The following is a 22235-nucleotide window of genomic DNA, read 5'->3' as shown; positions in this document are numbered from 1 at the left end:
TGAAAACTTTTATTTTTTTTTTTACTTCATACACCTGTTATGAAGGCTTGTACAAAAAAATAAAACAAAATCCCAGTATGGTTTTATTGATGTTAAAACTGCAGCCTCATATTTTTTTAGCATTTGCTGTAAATATGAGGAGGGGGAAGAAAACTGTCAATTAATCTACTGAAAACACTTAACCTTTTGGAGATTATGTCATGATTGTTGCAAAGAGGATTGACTAAGACTTCTTTTTTTTTAAGAAATGATAATTTTATTCAAAACTGTCTGCAGACATGTGTCTCATTTCAAGAAGAAATTCACTGAGAAGTGAACTTCGGTTCAAACCCTTTTGCTGTCTCATCCAGAAAAAAACCCAGCCAGTTCTTAATGAACAGGGCAAGGGTCCGACCTTGTCTCCTCCACCTAGTGGGAACACACCAAATAACAGGGCACCAAGAAAGAAAAAAAAGGGATTATAAAAACACATATTTGAACTTCCCTTACTAGCGAAATTCAAAATAAAATACTGGCAGCAGCCCCAGCTGCGACAAGGAGTGCAGCAACGTGAAGAGATGAACGTTTGGATGGAACGTAAGAAGCAAATCCTCCAGCGGAGAAGTGAATTCCATCAGCACATGGAAGGCGTACGTATGTAATGCAGCTTGTAGAACTAGATCCTCTGAGAAGTCGAGTGGCTTTAGCAAGATGCTATTTGAGGGTACGCAGCACTGAGGTGTGGGAACCACAAAGCCCCCAGAGAGCATCTTGCAGATTTAGGTCCCTAATGCAATATAAAACATTCTCGTTCCAGTTAGTGACCTGAGTGCTTGCTTTGGCTTAGTTTTTCCCTCAAGCTTTTGCTGTTAAGTTAATTAAGTGTTTAAAAATAACAGTTTCTCACTTCCCAGAGACTCCACATAAATACTACTCTCTTTTCTTCTAAGGGCCAGATTTTCTGCAAGGATAAATCAACACAGTTTCAGTGATTGAGGATCTGGCCTTAAAAGTCCATCCAGTGCATTAAAACCAGCACAGTGTGACATATGCCTTGGCAGTAGAACAATTCTCCAGATTAATATTTGAAGGAAATTTGGCAGTAAAAAATAAAAATAAAAATAAAAAGCTCTATTTTGAAATGCTGCCATTTTTTTAATCAGTGCTGACCACCACAGTTTCTTCTCTTGCAAACTGTACGGATACAGCCGGAGTTTCACTGTCGTTCTCCTCAAGCTTTAGTGCAGCGTTGTCCAAGCCAGTGCTGCTGGGCTGTGGCAAGGTGGTGGGTTCTGCAGTCAGAGTTGGAGTGGAGCAATACAAGATGAAGCCCACCATGATGATAACAAAGGACAGGATATAAAGACCTGAAAACTGGCAGAGGAAAGAAAGGAACACGTCAAGTCTTGTCTGATGCAAAAACATACAAATGCTGCTTTAAGAATGTAAAAAGCTACTCTTTCTTTTAAAAAATATTTTAATAAGGATTATCACCACAATCTGTATTCAGGTCTGAAAACCAAAATTCAATAGCTCCATTCACTGACAGACTCAAGCTGCTGGCTGTTTTTCTCTGCATCGCATCCTCAACACTGTTGGACAGGGAGTTTCCTTAGGTCTACACACAAGAATCTTAGAGAACAAACGGCTGTAAATATGGCGATGCTGAAGGATAGCTGTTCACGCACGTGAATGCTGAAACACTGTACCTCCGAGAGAATTTTGTTTCAACACAGCCAAGTATGGTCCTGGCAAGAGTTGAATCTCCGTCCTACTGCAACTCACCAGAGCAGCTGGTTCTCTGTACAACTCTCTCAATCATCTGCAGGGCTAGATAAATGTTATTAGTGGACCAAAACCAGTTTGCTCTCTACACCCAGCAAGTCCTTGATGAGAGGGAGACTGGGGCTCCTTTTACACGACTGGCATTTGTGCTCCGCTAGTGGTGTGAGGTAAGAGCATGAACTGCCAAGGCTCATCAGGCATTTGATCCACTATCATTCACTTCCTTCCTGAAAGTCCAACACTTGCTGAGATCCATCCACCCTGACAGAAAAATGAATGCTTACTTCATGAACACCAGATTCAATAATGCAAAGTGCTCAAGTTATCCACAGCCAGGAACACTTTTTCAGCACATTTGTTAAAATCCTCCATATGGCCTTTGCCAAACCGCACTGATTAAACATAGGATGGACGTAGTGCATCCAACACCCCACTGTCAATACTCCCTAACTTCCTTAGACGTGCCTGACAGGCATGTTCTAGTTTATCAAGCAGCAGAGCTGGATGAAACGAATGGCAGGATCTGTACAGTGGACTCTGAACCAAAAATGACTGTGGCATCTACAATTAAGGCAGTGCAATTCCTAGCTGGTAATCACTTGGATCAGAAACCCTTGGATGGCACCACGCAAAAGGAAAAGCAGATCGAAACACGCTGGCCTTGTGATATGTGTCCTCTCTCTTCACCTTGCTGGCTGTTTACTTGGAGGAGCTTGGACTCAAGCTTTCATTCTGCACAGGAGGAAGCATCAAGCTCTGAAGATGTCCTGAAGGAGGCAGCAGCAGCATCCATAGTCCTATCCCTGTCTGACTCATTCCCACCAAACAGGCAAAGCTTGGGTCTGTGTCACCTGCACAACTTCTCCAGAGTGCAACCTAAGGCCATGAGTGAACATGCGCTTGCATGCAAGGACACGCGGCTGGCAGGCGACACTGGGCGGTCACAGCACCTGTCACATCCCCTCTCGTAGTGGGTACAAGGCAGTACTGGTTCTGCTCAGAATCATTTCCTCTACGAGTGGACACAACCACCAAGGCAGGGGGCCGAAGCCGTTGCAGTGTAGCTGTGACTCAAGGCTTGCCCATGTGTTTGCAGCTATTGACACAGGTGAACCTTAACCCTGCTGCTCCGACAGGACTACCTTCGTTTGTTAGGTTTTTTTTAATTTCTTTGGGTTTTGGGGAGGGCTCAGTGGTCTTTCTGGGGTTTTTTCCTTTTTTTTTCCCCCCCTAAACTTCAAATATTGCAGCAACTTCATTGCTTCAGACCCTGATTTTAATCATACCTGTGCAGCTTATATCCCCATAATCACTATGAAGCCTAAGGACAACTTGAAATGTTACTGGAGGACTGTAACTCCATCTAGTGTCTGTATATGCAGAAGACTCTCTTCCATAAGAGCTTATACAACAGAAACATTTGGAGACCTTAAAACATCTCTTGAGGGACTACAGGTATCTGTATATAATGAGTTTACTAGGAACAAGCACAGAAAAGATTCATTATGCAGTAAAAAAAACAAAAAGGGCTTATCAAGGCAGATACGTAAAACTCACATTACATCCTGAACAGACTCGATTAGGGCTGAAAAGTTGATGCATTAGCGAAACAATGTGCTCAAGTCAAAACCTCATAAATTCCTGGGCTTGGTCTCTGCTGCAGCCCCTGTCTGTGCTGCTTCTATCTCAAGAGGCTCAAACCACAGCACCTCAGAGCTCTCCATGGCTCGCTCCACTCTGCAGCCCGGCCAAGCCTTCAGTGGCTTGCTGCAAAACATCGTCTGGTAATGGTGAAGAGAGAGCGATTCCTTGTGGTTTTGTTCATAGATTCCTGAGTCCAAAGTGCTTTTTAATCCAGGAAATGTCCTGCCTGGTTTCTTTGCCCCGTATGTAAAGAACCTATATGGTTAACTTGGCAATAGGATTTTCTACTGCTAAGTGTTACGATAAAAGCAGTGTCAAAATCAGGCTCTCCCAGTTCTTGGTTCCTAAGCTACCTCAGATCCTGATTACCAAACATGCAGCATTATTATTGCTCCCCTTTTTGCTATTTCATTGTTTCTAACCACAGATACAAGTTCCTATTTTAATAACTAACCGAAATTCTCTCATAATGCAACCCTAAAGTCTTCTCTAATTCATTTTTTCCTTTTTTGCTACCAGAATACCCTGCAGTTAGTAATTATGGGATGATCTGCTCCCAGAAAAACCTCTCCCCAGAATAAGATAAAATTCCTGAAGAATGAAATTTTATTCTATCCTTTCCAAAACTCTTGCTTACTTCTTCTTTACTATTATACATATAAATTTATAATCACTTCTTGAGTTAAGCTATCTGGGTGCCAAAATACATGTTTGGAAGTGGCTTAGACAAGATGTTTTTAATTGTTAGAGGGTAAGTATGGTTGGCTTCCTACATTCATTTTTAATGGATGCTTTGAAGCCTGGAACAAATTTTGGAACCCAAAACAGGGAGGAAAGCTGAGCTAAGAGACTCTTGAAAAGGAAAATCTAGCTGTAGTCAGATCCTACCATTACCAGACCTCCACACTGTAAAATAAACTGGCCTGCACTTTCAGAAATAAATTTGACCTAAAAGCTTCTGGATCTCCATAATGCTGAAGAGAAAGCAACCACATGGAATAATACAAATTAAGTTATTAAGCAAAGTTCACAAGCTTCTCACTAAGCCCTTCCAGTCACTGAGCAACTGACTCTAAAACTCCAATTGCTGTAACGAGGTAGGTTCCCGCAAATGATTCTGGGTGAAAAGTGTGGGGTGGAATGAAATCTTTTTAACTGTGTCATTTAGCTTGAATAGACACTACCAAAATTATTTTAGGGAGCAATAAAAGTAACTGCCTTTTGGAGAGCATACAGAAAAATGTATTTATCTGCATGGTTTTCAGAAGAAAATAATAAATTTCTGGAAATCAAGACAAACTGCTCCTCTCTCAGACACCTGTCCTGGTTTCAGCTGGGACATAGTTCTTTTTAGCAGCTAGAAGAGCTCCGTGCTTTGGTTTTAGTCTGGGATTCGCTATGAGAAGAATGTTGACGGCACACTGATGTTTATAATTGGTAGTGAGATATCAAGGACTTTTCAGCTTCCCGTGTTTTGCCAGTGTGCAGGAGCACAACAGGCTGGGAGGGAGCATGGCTGCGACAAAGAGGTCACAAGTGCCCTTATGATTTGAACTTAGATTTGTGATTGAGGGCCAAATTGGCTAATGGAATATTCCACATCATGCAGCATCATGACAAGTATAAAAATGAGGGTTAGCTGGAAAGAAGGGCCTTTGCTCTTCTGGGGCTCTCACTCTCAGACTCTCAGAGTGCTATCTCCCTCTCTCTCTTTTCGGGCCTCTCGCTTGTCCAGGATTGCGGTGTTGGGACTTATCTGTTTCGGGATCGTTAGTCCAGGACAAGACAGGCGTTGGTCAAGGGGTGGTGAGCAATTGCACCATGCATCACTTGTTTGTACATATTATTATCATTGCACATGTATATATTTATATATTAGTAGTAGTAGTATTAAATTGTTCTTATCTCAACCCAGGGGTCTCCTTCCCTTTTCCCCTTTGATTCTCTTCCCCATCCCCTGGGGGTGGGGGAGGGTGAGCGAGTGGCTGTGTGCGCTTTAGTTGCCGGCCGGGATAAACCACAACACCACCAAATGCCTTTCAGGACAGGGAGGTTCAAACCCCCTCACTGGACACTTGCGAGAGATGAACCAAATCTAGCATAGAGTTCCACACAGGGCTTATGGCAAGAACTCTACCCTTTGAAAAGGTCAGGAAATTATTTACTATCTATTAACATTAACTCTAACATATTCCATGAAGTGTGAAATCGTTTCAAAAATCACTATCCTCCTAATGATGCGACGCTATGTAATTAAGTATGACTTTCTGATTGACATCTGCCAACGATGAATGATACAAGCTGTGGAAATGTACAAGTGCAAACAATTGTTCAGGGGCTTTTAAGAACATTACGCTTTATTTATAATTTTGGAGTGAAAATGTAAATGAAATTATAGTGAAAGAAGGTACTTACCTTATAGAAAAAGAGGAAAAGCCCAAAGAACAGACTGTAGAGATCCGCAGTCAGAATACCCAGGTTGACCGAGGTTGCGCTGGTAACTTTAATCACCACTGGCATGAAGCTATACAGCCCGAACATACACAGGGCAAAGACTGTGAACAGTAATGCTGTAAAACGAGATGACTGTTTACTCCTAAGGCACGGAATAATGGTTCTAAAGAACACTGGTATTCTTCAGATGCTTAAAAAAAGTATGCATTTTTATCTTTTAGGATAAGGTCTCCTAAAAGATATGAGAATGCAAATTTAAGAAAAACACAGCAGAAATACTTCTTTTCCAAGACTACTCTGTATTCCAAAGCTTACTGTATCTATACAAGAAAGCTCTTGTTGTTCCTCGTTAACATTAGAGCCGACTGATGAAATTTAGAGTCACATTTCTTAATAACGTGCAGTACTGTTGAGGTCAAAACGTGTTACAAAATCCATTTTCTCAGTATTTCATCAGGGAAGGAAAACAGAAGAATGTTCTTGCAATGTTCCAACACCAAACACGTCTGTGATTAAACAGGTTTAATTTTTACTTATTTCAATTTATTTTGAAAAATTATCTCATGTCATATGTGAAGTGCAAAACCTGAGCTCAAAAGTTTTAATGTTCAATCCTGCAAACCTTGTATCTTTGCTGAGCTGTAAAGTTTGCAGAAAACAAATCTGTGACGATATAATACGAATGCTGCTTAATATCCAGGGAAAGAAAATGAAAACTCCAGCATTTGAAATCTAAATGATTACCATTTTCCAGTGTTCCGTAAAAATGCACATCATTTTGTCATACACATACCAATTTTCCAGTTCCACTGAATTCTCGTTATCTCCCTATGTTCCACAATGGCTCTAGAGTTAGAGAAAAGATATAATATAGTAAAAAAGCAAAAAAAAAGGCATTTTCAAATAGAGAATTTAATTACCAGAATATGAGAAACATTTTAATCTATAATTCCTTTTTTTTTTTTTGAAATTTTATTGAATTACACTAACTCCAACATCTAACAAGCATGAAAAAGACTAGAAAATTGAGGTGCCTGAAAGTCAAGAGCACTCTTGTTTAATTCTTATGCCTTCTTCCCAGGCTTTTTCATCCTTCAGAGATTCAGTTTTATTTGATATACCATTGATATACCATTTACTAACTATAATGATGAGAAATGAGGAACACAAAATTCATTAGATACACTCTAGTACATGTGGTCTGTTAACGCCAACGTGATTATTTGTAAGAGTATACATGGCTTCATTTTAAACTGAAGTTTATTATGGAAGAACTCCTGCTAACAATTATCCCTGAACTTTTCCACAGAGAAAATCCATTAAGAAATACGTTCTTGTGAACAGTCCTCAGCATACTGAGTGTTCTCAGGAAGATCAACATACAGCCAAGTATCATATGCATTCAATTGCGAGATTTCAGCTTTAGAATTGCTGTAGTAAGAGTACTGCAAATAAAAAGGATATAAAATGGATGCTGATCAGCAACAAAAATAAAATTCAAGTGGAAGGACTCCCAGATAGGCCAAACACAGACATAATAAAGAATTAATTTAATAACAACATCATCATTTCATGGTAGACAAGCAATCATCTGTAGAATATTCTTAATTAGTTTTAAAATAAATATTAGATCCTTACAGCTGTAGACCGCTGATAATAGTCCCAAACAAGCCCACCATTCCTAGAAACTCCACTCTGCTCAGATTTTTCACAATGTATTCCTCACTCACATTAGAAATGGCATACAAAGAAGCACCAAGAAGCACTAAGACATCTCCAATCACCACGTCACTACCTGTACAGAAATATTAATCCACAATAAGGGTAATGCTGTAAACACTTTTTCACTTTCCTTAAAAAGACAAGTAAATTTATCTCTAACATCTCTACCTTCCTAGCACCTTCCAGGGTCAGAGGAAAGGAAACATGTCCCCTGTGTGCAGATAAGCGGCTTGGTGTCAGAGCATGGACTCTGCCACCTGCTCACCTCACCCTGCTCAGTCCGCAATGAGCTAAACCCAGCATTTAAATCTCATCCTGACCAAGCCACTGCTGTACAGTCCAGTCCAATTCTACTTCTGCTGACCTCAGGCACTGTAGGGACTTGAAAAAACTCCCAGTTAGAGATGCTCTCCGCATTTCTGCATCTTGCCCCTACTTTTGCTTGAAGGCCTTATTCAAGTCTTGCTAAAATCAGTCTATTGATTTCAGGAGGACCTGGACTCAGCTTTGGTTTTATGACGGTCTAAGTGGGCACTGCGGATGGGTGGCATCGTGTGTTCTGCTGCGATTGATTTATACTGTGCAAATGGGGCTCTCTGTGATACAATCACTCATCAAGTAAATGCTGTTACACATCAGGTAAATAGCAAGAGGATCGCTGTTGTTTAAATCCTTGAATTGATTTAAAATTTCCTTCCCTGAGCCACTTGGCAATCACTAAGAAAATACGTCTGAAATATGGAGGTAGGCAGTAGTAAGGGTACCCAGGGTACTGAATCAAGTACAACTGTCTTAAAGTCTCAGGGAAAGATTTGTCTCCCTCAGGACTGAGATACTTGTACCACACAGTGTTAAAGCTAAACCTCAGTTTGTCCTGATGTCTTACCTACAAGTAAGGCCCCAAAATAACGCCAAACAAGCTTATTTCTGTGCTGCCTGATGAAGGCAATGCCCTGTTCCTCTCCTCCTGAAATCCACCTTGCCTCATACCCACTGGCTCTGGAAGAATTTTGAAATTCTTATTCAAAGTAATATCGCTATGATATGGGCTGATTTAGGCATCTGTCGTAGAGAAGACAAGACCCACTCTCATCTGTGCCCAGCTGGATCCCAGTCCCCAGAGCCCAGCCTCCCTCCTGCAGGTCCCAGGACTCCCGGCATCCCACTGGTGTCTCCTCTCGCTCTCCCGTTGTAAGCCCCAGCTTTCTAGGCTGTGGCCCATGGGCCTTGGGGATACACGGGCCATTTCTGTCGGGTCTGCCCGAGGTAACTCAGAGGAGTCAGCCTGCTCTTCAGTGGCTTTCGGTTTGCTACCTGTGCTCATAGAAAAGTGCACACGAGAGAAGGCTGGCTGCCAGCAGCTGCCGCAGCGCAAACAGGACAAGGTGCGCAGGGAGAGGCAGCATCTTCTGTTAGACCATCTCACACAATTAGTAGAAACGAACAAGCTTTCAAGAACGAGGCCTTTCGTCAGGTCTGATGAACAGTGGCAAAATTTAAGCTTAACACAAGCATTTCTCTTTTAAGGTGGAAGATATAATCCAAATCTCCAATAAAGAAATCCCGCAGCTCCCTATCTAATCAGCCACTCTTCAGCCACTGTCTTCTTGGACAACAAATACAAATAGCAGCGTGTCTTTTCCTCTCCTCTTTTAAAATATAACTATATCCACTCGCCCTGCATTTGTTCCTCTTTCTCCTTTATAAGTTAGCCCACCACAGGAACCATCTCTCCGCTCTTCCCCACCCACAACAAAGCACTCCTTACCTTCACTGTCCTGCCTCCCCGCCAAAATGTCAGCACCCACCATTGTTCCTACACCCAGCAAACAGACGGCAACAGCAAGAAAATGGATCAGCCTGTATCTTGCACGGAGAACGAACCACGACAAAGCCATCAGCACAGGAATCCCGAAACAGTCCAGCAGCTGTGTGTACAGAGAAACGGTCTGAATTAGAAATCCAGCCCAAATCTAGATCACACTATCCTGAAAGCAAATGCACAGGATCTTACTTTTGTCGCTATCAGATGTTAATGAAAGCTGCAAAGCAATCCCGGTGGATTTGTCTGAAAGAGGGACCAGACCCACATTTTACCAGAAAAAGCATTTTGAAAGTGAAGGAGGAGCTGGGGTGAGGGGTCGACTCTCTCCTGGTAGGAAGGCACTGATCTAGAAACTCTTCTAACGATGGATATAATCAATCTTTGCAGCTTCACAAATTAATCCTAGGACGTTGCTCTGAAACTGCGTTGCTCCCCATGACACCAATACAAAGAGGTGGTTCACCAACATTTCCTCTTCTCCCCAGCAGGTTTTGTCTAGCTCATCTTTTCACTCCTCTTCAAATCTGAAACTAGAATTTAGGGTTCCCTGTACACAAAGTAAAAATCTGGAACTATTAAAAGATACAAGCGATCTGATTTTACATTGAAGTGAGTAGGGCAAGAATCTGACCCTGCAGTTTTGATTTTGATTTTTTTGTTCCCCCAACTGGATCCTCCTGAAAAAAAAAAAAAAATTGGTACATGTGCTGGGAGCCACCTGCAAAACTGGCAGAAGGAAGAGAAGCACAACCTTCCTAAAGTCACCTTTCCAATTTTCCAGCTTCCCACAAAAGCATGTACAAGCCACCAATGCATTTTCATTGCTCTGTTAAGAGCTGACTCTCAGTCAGAAGCAGGTCACCCACTCTAGCTCACCTGTGCCCCAGCAGCACAGACACACAAGGGACCTGGAGTTTCGAAGCACTTTGGATGTGTTGGCAGACGCCGCCGCCCTGAGCAGACTTAATAGCTAAGGTTCAAGAATGTCTGCACTCCATGGCAAGCAGTGACATCGACTTCTTCCTTTCTTCATCATTCCCTCTCTGCGTATTCCTAAAATCCTACGTATCTTTGTCTTGCTGTTAGACCCACCCATCTTCTACCCATTCTCCTTTATTACAGAAATATCAAGAGTTACCTGTGTACTTAATACAGAAAAACACACTACAGCGCAAAATGGGCATAATGTTCTAGAATAACTAAATAACATCGAAAACATTGAGCTAATCATAATTGGTTTAGTATTTAATTCAACAAAATAGATTGTTTCTGAATTTGTCTGGCAGAAAAAAAAAAGGTGTATTTTCTGACCTGCCTCAGTAGAGTTGCCATGAAACTATACAAGTGAACAGTCTACAGCAGAACATATAGTCAGCCTTCCAAAGACTGCTCACAAATTACTGTCAGCCCTTAAAACCTGGCCTCTTGAAGTCACTACAAATTATTAGGTCCAGGCCAACAGGACTGGGGTATAATCATTACAACCAAGACAAGGCCCTTAGTCCTTGATGTTCATTGTTAACTTCTGTCTGTCTAGGTGCACCACCACAGTCGTCTTCTGTACTGACTTCCATTAGTCCAGCCATCATCCCTAAGGGTTTTAACCAAACTCGGAAGACTTTCATGGTAATTTTGGTTTTACTTGTTCATAACTACACATATTAAAGTCTTACCAGCACAGCTTTAAGGGGAGTTATCATAGATTAAATTCTAATCCTTCCACCTATTTGTCTTCACTCCTTGGATTGCCTCCAGCTTGTCCAGTTTGAGAAGTCTGGACAAAACAACATGCCTAGGCTGTATTAGAAGACACTAGAGCCACATAAGTCCCAATGTGTGATATCATATATTTCAATACAAAAAGTATCATGCTGTGAGTTTCTATCTAGTCACAAGCCTTTTACTCTACCTTATCTTTCATCTAGGCTAAAAAAAACTTTCTAACATTTCCTCTAAATTCGAATTGTTTCGACTAATATCAAACAAGTATCATTTATCTGTTTCTGCAAAACATACAATTTAGCTCTCATCTGGTTTTCCACCTTTGGTCTGAACCAGTTCTGTCCTGCATACGGAAATGTATTTGATATCTCTATCGTGTGAAGTTGCAATCATGGAAACTAAGAAATATTACAAAAATTAAAAAGCAAAGTTTTTACTCCCCTAGTAGCAGACATTTCTTCTCTTAATATGTAAGCTTTCACTTCCCCATTAATTGAGATGTTACCACGTAGCTTTTCAACCTCCAAGCAGTTTTTCAATCCAAATAGAAAGAGTGGAACAAAACTCTTTTTTAAAAAAAAAAAAAAAAAATCCCAATTGGATATAAGAGAGTAGTACATAAAGAGCCAGAAGCTCTTTCAGTAACACCAGATGGGGAATTGCTGCATCCAGGCCAATAACATACTGTAGAGCTACAACATCCTGGTTAGAGGACTTGCAGCCAGGACAGACAGGCACCAAATGATGAAGAACACGCCCTGGTAATCTGTTCCGAGGATAATTACCCTCAATTTCAGACAGAAGAAATCTAATTTCCAACTACTGAATCTTGCCTTCCCTTCATCTACTCCATTACAGAGCTCTTTGGTGGAAAACGCTGTCTTCTGTACAGAATCAAGACCAAAGAGGTGCAAAGCAGATGTAATCTAGCAATAAATTGTGTCAATGGAACCATTTAAAAGAATAAAGTTTAGTTTATTTATTCAGGTTTTATGACATTTACAGCAGTACTGATTACTATTGCCAGCAGAGCCTCAGCAAACTCTCATCTTATTCAAATCTAGCCTGTATTTTTACAAGGGAAAAAGCCTGGTGATTTGATTTACAGACGTCTTGACTCAAGCCAGGCTTTGGCCACAGTGTTTACAGGAGGTTTTAAAGGTAGGGTGAGTAACTTATTAAAAGATGTTTTAATATATGGTTAATAAATTATCATAGACTGTTCGAGGTCGTTGGTTTGCTTATAATTGCCAGCTCCAGACAGCTTTGCGAGCAAGAAAGCTCAACGGCTCATCCTGCTCACTTCCCCACACTGCTCCCTTAGGCCAGCCTCCAGCTGAGCCCCAGGGGCTCATCCTGCATTTTCTCCTGTCGAGGTTAACACTCTTCCATCAGCTGATGTTCTGTCAATAGTTGCCTAGAAAATGCCTCCACCTGAATTATCTACGGAGCAAATGCTAATTGTGCCTAAAAACACATTGACAACACAAAACCACAGCTACGCTGCTTGTTTTTTGCTATGAAATATGTGGTCACACAGCAGGACACTCAAGTCTTGCCACAAGACAGAGGCACATTGGCAGCAGGAAGTCTCCCTGGCACTGCCTCAGCCACAGCCAAACAGATCCAGTTGTGGCTCAAAGTATTTTTCTTTATTTACGGATGAATGAGAGCTGCTATGCCAATGTTATCTCTGTAAAAATCTCCCAAGCCCTTCCGTGCAATGCTAGTATTTGTTAACTAAAGGAAAATCAGTTCTGCTTTTGTGTCCGTATGTGAGAAAATACATGGAAGTTCCTTGCTGAGCTGAGAAAACTTGTCTTTGAAGGCAAGTTTCACAGGGCTGAGCAGAAGCTCCAGGCAGCCAGCATCTTAACAGTGATCACCCTCTATTCAGGAAGGTGCCATATGCTCCTGCATTGCTCTTATGCTCCCTGGGCACCCACTCACAGCCACCGCTGCAGACAAGCCATCAGGCTGGGTGCTCCGAGCCATAGGTTCTGATTTAGCTGCAGATAGCAAATGCTTTGGACTAGAGTAAACCACAGGCTTTTTTTGTCCTGTGTCTCATTTCTGACAGTGGTGAGAAACCGGAGACTTCAGAGAACATGCAAGAAACTCCACTGCAGCAGGCAGTTATAACCGATTCACAATCGCTGAACTAACACTGAAAGAAGCATCAGTCTGAAGGTCACCACATGGGAAGAAAGTTCTGCGAACGCTCAAGTCTGGCAATCGGACAAGATAACCTACAGTATCTATTCTGTCTTGATGTGTGTGAAAGAAATCATGGGAATAGCTTTACTACTTCTGAGAACTTGGATCAAAGTCCTGGCATTTTGAGCTGTAAAGTATATGATCAAACAGTGTCTCGATTATCAGCTTAACTTCATCTTGAGACTGAAACATGTCACTCTTAAAGCTTTGATTTCTCAGGCATTATTTGTAAGGAAATTATAAGCCTAATAAGCCACAGCACAAAAGTATGAAGTGTAAATGTGACAATAATAATCCAGCAGGCACATGCCACTGGTCTTTAAACAGTGCAAGGAAAAGTTACTGCAGTTCTCTAAAGGAAGCTCAGACCACAGGAGTTTATTGCTTTACAGGCAATTCTTTTAAATATTAACCCTTCTTAATTTGACTCTGTAAAACACTGACACCTAAACACTCCTTTCCAACTAACAGCTGATTCTGTACAGTACATTATTCTTTTATTCAGGTAAGCAGGGCCATGACCCCCGCCACTGATCCACCATCGATAAGAGCTGGCACAGCCCTGGACACACTCCACTCCCTCCTTGCTTCTGCACCATCCCCTCCCTTGTTCCACAGCAGCAGCAGAGGCAAGGAGCCCTGCAGGGACCTAACCGGGATCTAACACAGTTCGTCAACAGCCCAGCAAAAGGCAGGGTTTACTCTGACTTTGCTCAGTGCCCTGAGCCAGTTTGCTCAAGGGATTTGGCTGCACAAGCTCAGGAGCATGCAATTGGAGACAGGAACTCTTCCAGCAGCAAACGTGTGTGTAGGATAACCAAAGAAACCCCAGCCTTAGCCCTTCTACTCATAGATTTATTTCAGAACATGAGATTTATCATACTGTAACAATGCATCACTAAGCACTGGTGTTGTGAAGGAAGTTTACTGTCTCTTCAGGAGCCTGGCATGCTGACCTCCCTTTCACCTCTTCCAGAGAGAGGCCTGAACTGAAGTGCCACATCCAAAAGCCACAGGGTTGACCCCTCACTGTACGGTCACCAACACTGGCTAACTATCAGAATGTTCTCACATGTCGGGTTACATCTCACAACATCTCCCACAGCTTCTAGGACCAGGCAAGAGATCTACCTCACTCTCATCAGCAAGAACCTGTGCTGAGTGAGTGTCATTTGGTCCTAAATCTTCATTTTGTGTCAGAAGGAAAACCTGAGTGGTTGTCAGCAAACTCTCAGAAGTGCTTTCTATCAAAATAATTAGAGTTCAGCTCAGGAGCTGGCACTGGGTAATACCAGCCAATTTTCTCTGCTTCCTGGAAATGCTATTCCTGATGCAGGATGCTCTTCTCTGTACTGCAGAGAGAAAATAGATATTAGAAAGCTTTTTTGGGCTTAAATAGCTTCCATGTCTGTCTTATGAATCTCATTTCAGAAACCAGTCCAAAACTGCAATAAAAGCAACAGTTCAAAACCAGAGATCAGTCCTTACCTGCACACTTGTGAGGGTCGTATATTGGTAGGCTTTTACAATCGCGTAATTGGCTTCAACATCAGCCAGTCCCAAAAAAATATACTTCCACCACCTCTGTTTCAAAATTTGCCAAAGACTGTCACTGCCTGTTTAGAAGAAAGAGGCAATCAATACGTGTTTCTTTCCAACCAAGCATTGCACAGGAATCTTGCTTTTTAGAAGCATAAATAATACTGAAACGTTCGATTTTGGATGCCCCTGCTTAAGAAAGACACAAAAAACAGCAAAATGCAGCCTGGAAGGAAACAATGCAAATGGTGAAAAGCAGAGAAATTCTTCCACACGAGGAAAACACCAACAAGACCAGAGTTGTTTAAAGAGTAAATTAATAACAATAGGAGGAATATTAAATAGCCTCTGGTAAAGAAGCCTGCTACAACAAAGCCTATTTTCGCTAATATAACATAGGACTTGAAACCAAAGAGCACATAATTTTAAACAGATATGAAATGAAATCAAATTAAATGCACATTTAACCTACGAAATTCATTTCCATGTGTTATTACAAGGCAGAAATTTCAGGAGGAACTTGAAAAAACTAGCACAAGTATTAAGTTCTTTAGTTTCAAAATCTGAAAGGAAAATGTAGAAGAGGAAAAAAATGATGAACCAGAATCTCCCATCCCATATTTCACATACCAGTCCTAAATGCCAGCATTGTTGTATACACTAGAAGTAGCAAAGAATAGTTGATAAAACTTTGAAACATTGGAGTATTCACTTGGTATTGTTCTGCTAGGTACTGGCTTGTAACAGCAGTCCCACAGATAAACAAAGAGAGCATCTGGCCCAGAATTATCGTTTTCAAAATATGCCTGTGAATATAAAAGACAACATAGTCAGCTTAAATGTTCATGGTTTTAAAAAAAAATAATTTGTTAGTTGTACAAGGAAAATGCCATTTTTTAGATTGACACATTGTTCTTTTTCTACTTCCCATCAACGTTGTTCTGACTTACCAGTAAGCAGGGTTTTGTGAACACAGAAGATCTAGACTAACCTCATGACAGCCATAGAATAAGTGAGGCCAGTTCAAACCGCCAGTGATGAAGACTGCAATAATTTGCAAGGATCTCCAAGCAGCTCACCTGCAGGATCTACTCTCATCAGCAGGGATTTTGATACACATGGCCCAAGTTAAATCCTTCACCCTCCACTGAGTCCTGTTCTGACTTTGGCCAATAGAAATCTGCAACATGGAGATAAGGCACAACTGCCTTCAGGCTCTTCTGAGACCCGAGCCTTTGAAAGTGAGCTGAGACCCTAAGCTGAGCCACGCTAGGGAAATACAAAAGCATTAACCATAGAATCATAGAACAGCCCGGTCAGAAGAACTTCGAAAGATCACCTGGTCCAATCTTTCATGGGAAAGACAGTTTGGAAAAAAATTATCTAGCACCTTGTCCAGTCACATCTTGACAACCTCCAGTGGTGGGACTCCACTACATCACTGGGGAGGTTGTTCCAGTGATTAATTGTCCTCACTATAAAAAAATTCTTTCTTATAAGAATTGTTATAATTAATACTTATTGTGGAATTTTTTCTGCTATATGCCATCACATCATGCTGTAATTGAGGATGGAGTTAAAAACATGTTTTAGCCAAAGATCATGTTAGTGTTTACTACTCCTTTAAGTCCAATCCACAGCTAGCTAGGGAAAAAGAAAAAAAGGCTCACGCTCTTTTAGTAGCAATTCTTCACCTAACATAAAGCGGCTATGAACTATTCCAGGTGTTCCTAGACAAACAGGAGCACGCGTAGATTGCAGTGTATCTTTTGACTTGCTGTTTTTGCTGCCAGTGGGGCTATCCAGATTTGTACCACCCTGGTCTCTGCCTGCATACTCACAAGATACAGCAAGAGGGGCTCAGTACTCTGCTGTCTGTACAGGTCTGCAAAGTTCGCATCTAATTTGTTTACTCTGAAGACTACTGATGAGAATTTAACCATCTGCACAACCGATTCATTCATTCCTACTCAACATGACCGAGCAAGGAAAGAAAGCCTTCCATTAGGATTCTGCACCTACCCTGTGCCCACATCTCTCTGCGATGATTTCTGGCAGGACACCCACATGCCAGGCACACCACCTGACAGTAACACCACTTGTTTTCCCAAGGCAGGTGATTTTAACGTAGTAAATATCAGCTCACTCAGCTATGCTGTGCAATCCGGCTGTTGGGCAACAAGAAGGGTGTGTTCAAGGGTGCTAAAGCCTTGAACAGTCAAGCCTTGAACATTGTCACTGTGTGACAATCACACAGTCAATCCCTCCTTTTGGAAGGGAGGCATCTTCTTTGCACGGATTCTAATTCAGCTACATGAATCTCATTTCCAATTCAGAGTGACAACGAAGGTCTTCTGACTTTAAAAACGCCACTAGGCACATATTTCTCTCCAGGTCCATTTTGATGGGACAGCAAATCTCGGCAAAGTCCAGCCACGCTGCACTTCCAAGAGATTTGAGCCCCGCATTTTGCTACAGCTTGCCTTGCACATCTATGTTGTAAATATTCATGTATCATTTGACAATCTTGTAAGGTCCCATCCAGCCTCATATGAACAACTTCCTGGTGCATGAGAGAATGAACATTCTCATTTCTAGCATTGTGAACGTTGAAGTAAGCAACAGAGACCATATTTCAGCTAGAAATTTATCATGGCTACTTTGTAGCACAGCGCTAACTGTAAATAGTGCTATAAAACACATACATGTATTTTTATATATATATATGTATTTGTGCACAAAAAAAAACCTTTGAAGCTACCTCACTTCTGTTACATCAAATTTCTCTCTATTCTGGTCAAAAATCTGATTGCACTATTTGATGAACAAATCGATAATGATCATGACACATTCTGGCTAATTACTCTGACTGATGCAGAAATGTCTTTTTACCTTCATCTAAAGAATTAATTTAATGAGGTGTCACATTAAGAAGAATGTAACATAGTTCAGCTAGAATTTCCAGGAGGAGACTACTTCTTCACTCAAGCAGGCAGGGACGATGGTTCCAGTTCATCCTTCGCCAGCCCTGTGGACTCTGGCTCCTTTGCAGGAGCTAAGATGACAGAAGACCCATTGAAATTTCAAGGAAGAAATAACATGGTGAAGGACACACGAAAAAAGTGGTTTCAGGTATTTAAAAAAAAAACACCACATATATTCTTTTTATTATTCAAATAGAGAGTCTCTTGCTCCAAACTAGCAGAAAATATTTCTTTACCCTCAGTGCAGGGGGCACAGAGTAAGCCTTTAGCAATTTATTAGACTAAACTCACCCCATGCTTGGACTAGCTGGGTGGAGGGTGAGGAGGTGGGGATCAAACCTGAGTAGAAGTGTGACTGGGCACAACTGCTGCAATTTTACCAGAGCAAAGCTGTGAAGTCTGCATAGTCCACAAAACAAATTGCGCTCATCAGTACTTCACCAGGAGAAGTTAAAGCTGCCTTGGCTGGCAGAAGCCCTGCTCTCCTGGATGCAAACTCCCCTTCACCCATCTCGTAGGCGGTGCCACAGAGACGGGCAGAAGCACGGGCAGGACTCCACAAGCACCTGGCTTGTCTAACATGGACTTGTGTGGGGCAAGGTTTTAAACATTTTCCTCCAGGATATGATATGCAAGAGGTAGCTGTGCTTCTCCTGAACTACGGCACCCTCTCTATAGCAGAGGTCGGGACTCTACGCACACAGTGTTTGGGCAAACCCGAGAGTGACCACGTTCCAGTGAGAGGGTAAAAGGGGGAAAATCTGCTGCCATTCAAATTTGCTAACAACTGATCAGCTTTAACCATCGTTTATTAAAAACCAGAAAGACCCTGTTGCCCTCTTGCAGTGCAGTAACTTCACTAAGCTGACCCTCAGCTTTTCTAATAACTAAGTTTTCCCAGTTTGAAGTACCTAGGGAATTATTTCCCTGTCTTTTTGCATATGGGAAGAGATGCAGGTCCAGAATCTACAGGACTGTTTGCTTAGTGGTTACTGCGCCAGCAGTCACTGCCATTTAGTTAATGTATGTCTCGGCAGTAGTACAGCATTTACTTCTACAGTGCCGAAGGCATCTGACAAGGAAAGCAGGCTTCATCCTGTCTCATTCCCTTCTTTATTTTTCTCTATTTTAATTCAGGGATTTTTTTTTTTCTTCCCTGAACGGATTCAAAATGCGAAGATCAAAAAGAGCTGCAGGAAGCAGCAATGGTTTCCCCTTACACCACTTGCCAAGGTGTTAAAATTAATCTCTTCAAATTGCAAAGGTGATGCGGGTGTTCCCGGCATGACACGCTGGGCTCCAGGCAGCAAGACAGCGGGGTGACCAGAGTGAGATGACCCTCATTAAATGTGGGCTCAGGAGCCTTATTATTTCAGTGCCCACTAAATTCCCACAGCAAATCTGAATAGTGCTTGATCCTCTGTAAAACTGGAGAGCAAACTCTAAATCCTATCGGTCTCATTTTGCAAGACAATTCCTTGTGAAAAGAAGGCTTCGAGTTTCCATCCACTCGGTATTGACATGAGTATCGACGACTGATTTTTCTATTAATAATTTATCATCATTTTTTGAAATATGTTAATTATTAACTTTTCCATGTCAGAACTTGATCCTCTCTGCTCTTCTTTAATGCATTGGTAAGGACTAAACCACTTTGTACTCTCAGATGACGCAAGGTAAGTGGTCTAAAATGGCCTTTTAGTTTTATAGCTTGGGATGTTTTTTTGGGTTTTTTTATTGCTTGGTTGTTGGCTACTACGTAATTACTCCTCCTCTCCCTTCAGCCACCATATCTTAGCTAGATGTATCTACGGCTACAAGCAAAACTAGGAGTATTTTGGGATTTTTTAAAACATGAAAGTTGGCCACAAATTGGTCTAAAGCTAGCACTGAACAATGTGCAGCTCCTGACACCATGAGAAAGTCAGGCTGGGCTTTCTTCAGCTCCGTGTGAAACACTGAAGAAAAATACCCCAATATATCAAAATACATTCAGAGCCTGCATCTGAGGAAATTAAAGAAAATCTAATAACCCCCTAGTTAACAATTTTATTGGCTATTAGTTTAATAAATCCTATAATTTTAATGTGATTTTTTTCATGAAAATAAATATAGCTTTTCAAAAATTAAGTTTATTTATGTCACCAGTTAAATACTAACAGGCAAAGCCTGGCAACACTCTTCACAGCCAGTTTATTTGCACTTCACCTTTAACTACTGAACCCTTCCTGAACGGGGGCGGGGGGGGGAAGGGAAAAGAGACTAAAATCGGGGGGGGGAAGGGAAAAGAGACTAATTCATTTGACTAATCTAACATTTTCATGCAAGCAGTTAAAGAAAAACGTGGGTTCAGACTGAAGCCATATTTCCCTATGACTAGCAGATAGCTCAGGATGGGAAAAAACATTTTTAAGAGCTAACATTTTAGCGGTTAGTGTTTCAGTGTGTTCTGCTTTGAAACTTTACAATTTAATTTGTAAAAGGTAAGAAACAGAAAAGAAAGACTTGTTTGGTTTCAAGTTTGGTTTGATTTTACTCAAATCTAGCTCGTTACATACATGTATTAAACTTCCCCATGACTCAGAAAGGTCTCTACCAAAACTGACGTGGCTGAGCCTCCAGCCAGCTAGGAAAAAAAAAGAAAAAAAAAAATCAAAAAAAAAAAAATCAATTCAGTGTCTCAGACAAGACTTTGCAAAACTCGGTGAGAGCTCATCAACAGACTCCCTCAGTGTAGCCCTCTGGCAACATTTTGGCAAAACTACTAGCACAGGTGGGGTTATTGAACAGTTCAGCCAGGTCCTACCTTGTCTTTTTGGGCATTCCTGGCAGGCAGAAAGAAGGAAAAGAGAAAAACTTAGAACCAAGAGAGAAAGGCAGGCTCTGCCCTCTGGAATAAGACTTCGCTTGGCCAGCACAGACCTCTCCAAAGGCTGGTCCTGAGACCCCAGCTCATAAGTGCGGGGCTGGCAGAAGAGCCAGCACCTCCTGTTTGTCAGCCAAAGATATCTGATGCAATAGTTATTACAGACCAAATCTAGAGCCCCCTAAAAAAACCTTTCAACAGCAATTTTTTATTTTTTTTTTCCTCCAGATGGAAACTGAAGCTGTTATTTAACGGTAGCTCTTGCAGGCTGAAAGTCAGAGGAGACAGTTCTGCTCTCACTAAAGGCAGCGCTCGGCAAGTACCAGCTTTGGGACACATGCGATGCCTGCACAAGGAATGTGATCCAAGGAAGGAGGGAAAGGGAATATTGGTCTTTCTGGACTCCGCACCTCATCTCAGCTATTTTGCTCTGTTATCTTCTCTGCCCCTCCCCCCCCGTGTATTCCTCACAGCAATGTTGATAAAAACAGTACAGAATGGGTAAAAGTACAGAAAAATAGGAAATAGATAAAAGTACAGAAAAAAATAGGAAAACAGAAAAATTTTGAGCCAGAATTGCTACAAAAATAATCAACTGCATGTACGCCTATGTGAAATTACACTCTTAGTTTAACAAAATCAAACACATCACTCGCTAATTCCACACTTATCTCGGCTGACGTGACTCTTCACCTCGCACACGGCAGCAGCTGCCGCTTGGCTGCGCCTCCACCGCGGCCCCCGGGACCTGCTGGCGCAGCCCTCCATCACCAGGAGCCAAAGCTCTCCCGGCTGCCGCCCGCATCCCGCCACGGCGGTGGCTTTCAAGGCTCGCCCGAAGGATCCGAGCTTTGCTCGGCCCCACGCTCCGCTCCCCGGGCCTGCGCCGAGACATCCTCCCGCCCCACGGCGGCGCTGGCTCCGGGCCGGGCACCACACGGCTCCTCCGGCGGCACGGATAACCCACCGCCTCCGCACCGCGTTATCGGCCAACGCGCCGAGGACAGCAAGATGGTTTCCCCCTTCCCCTCCCTCCTGCGGCGCGGGGGGAGCGACCCCGGCCCGGGACACGGTCCCCCCCGCCGCCACCCGTCTCCATGCGGAGGCCGGGGGAAGCACGGCCGGGGACTCACCAGGTGCAGAGCTTGGCAGCGACCAGCGCCAGCAGCCGGCGCGGCGGGGCGGCGGCATCCCCGGGCGGCGTCTCGGCCCCGGGCGCAGCGGCCGCCGCAGCATCGGGCGGCGGCGCGCCGGCAGCGGCCGCCTCCATGCCGCCGTGCGGCCCCGGCCCGGCCCTGCGCCCGCCGAGAAGGAGGGAAGGAGGGCTGGAAGGCGCGGCGGGAGCGGCGGGCGGTACTCCGCAGAAGGGAAGAGCGGCGGCACCGGGATGGCGCGGCAGAGCTGTGCCGGAGGCCGCCGAGCCGCGCTTTGTGCCCGCCGAGGGGCCGCCCCCAGGAGGGGCACGGCACGTCCCGGGGCGGGAGGCGGAGGGGACGGG

At 42.9% G+C, this 22235-nt stretch overlaps 1 protein-coding gene across 1 annotated transcript; it reads right to left on the bottom strand.

Annotated features, from left to right (window-relative positions):
* Positions 1-1134: 1134 nt before the first annotated feature.
* On the bottom strand, positions 1135-22007 carry SLC35F2 (solute carrier family 35 member F2). The gene is made up of 8 exons (XM_086613574.1): positions 21871-22007; positions 15518-15693; positions 14837-14964; positions 9353-9512; positions 7501-7657; positions 6656-6708; positions 5824-5978; positions 1135-1353 (listed from the first exon to the last, which is right to left on the bottom strand). Exons 1-8 carry the CDS (start codon positions 22005-22007, stop codon positions 1135-1137), a joined length of 1185 nt encoding a protein of 394 aa, XP_086469700.1.
* Positions 22008-22235: the final 228 nt, after the last annotated feature.

The sequence above is a fragment of the Tauraco erythrolophus genome, chromosome 1 (genome assembly GCF_009769465.1).
Source record: "Tauraco erythrolophus isolate bTauEry1 chromosome 1, bTauEry1.pri, whole genome shotgun sequence".
NCBI lineage: Eukaryota > Metazoa > Chordata > Aves > Musophagiformes > Musophagidae > Tauraco > Tauraco erythrolophus.
The sequence above is the reverse complement of the archived record's forward strand: the minus strand, read 5'-3'. Positions and strand labels throughout refer to the sequence as shown.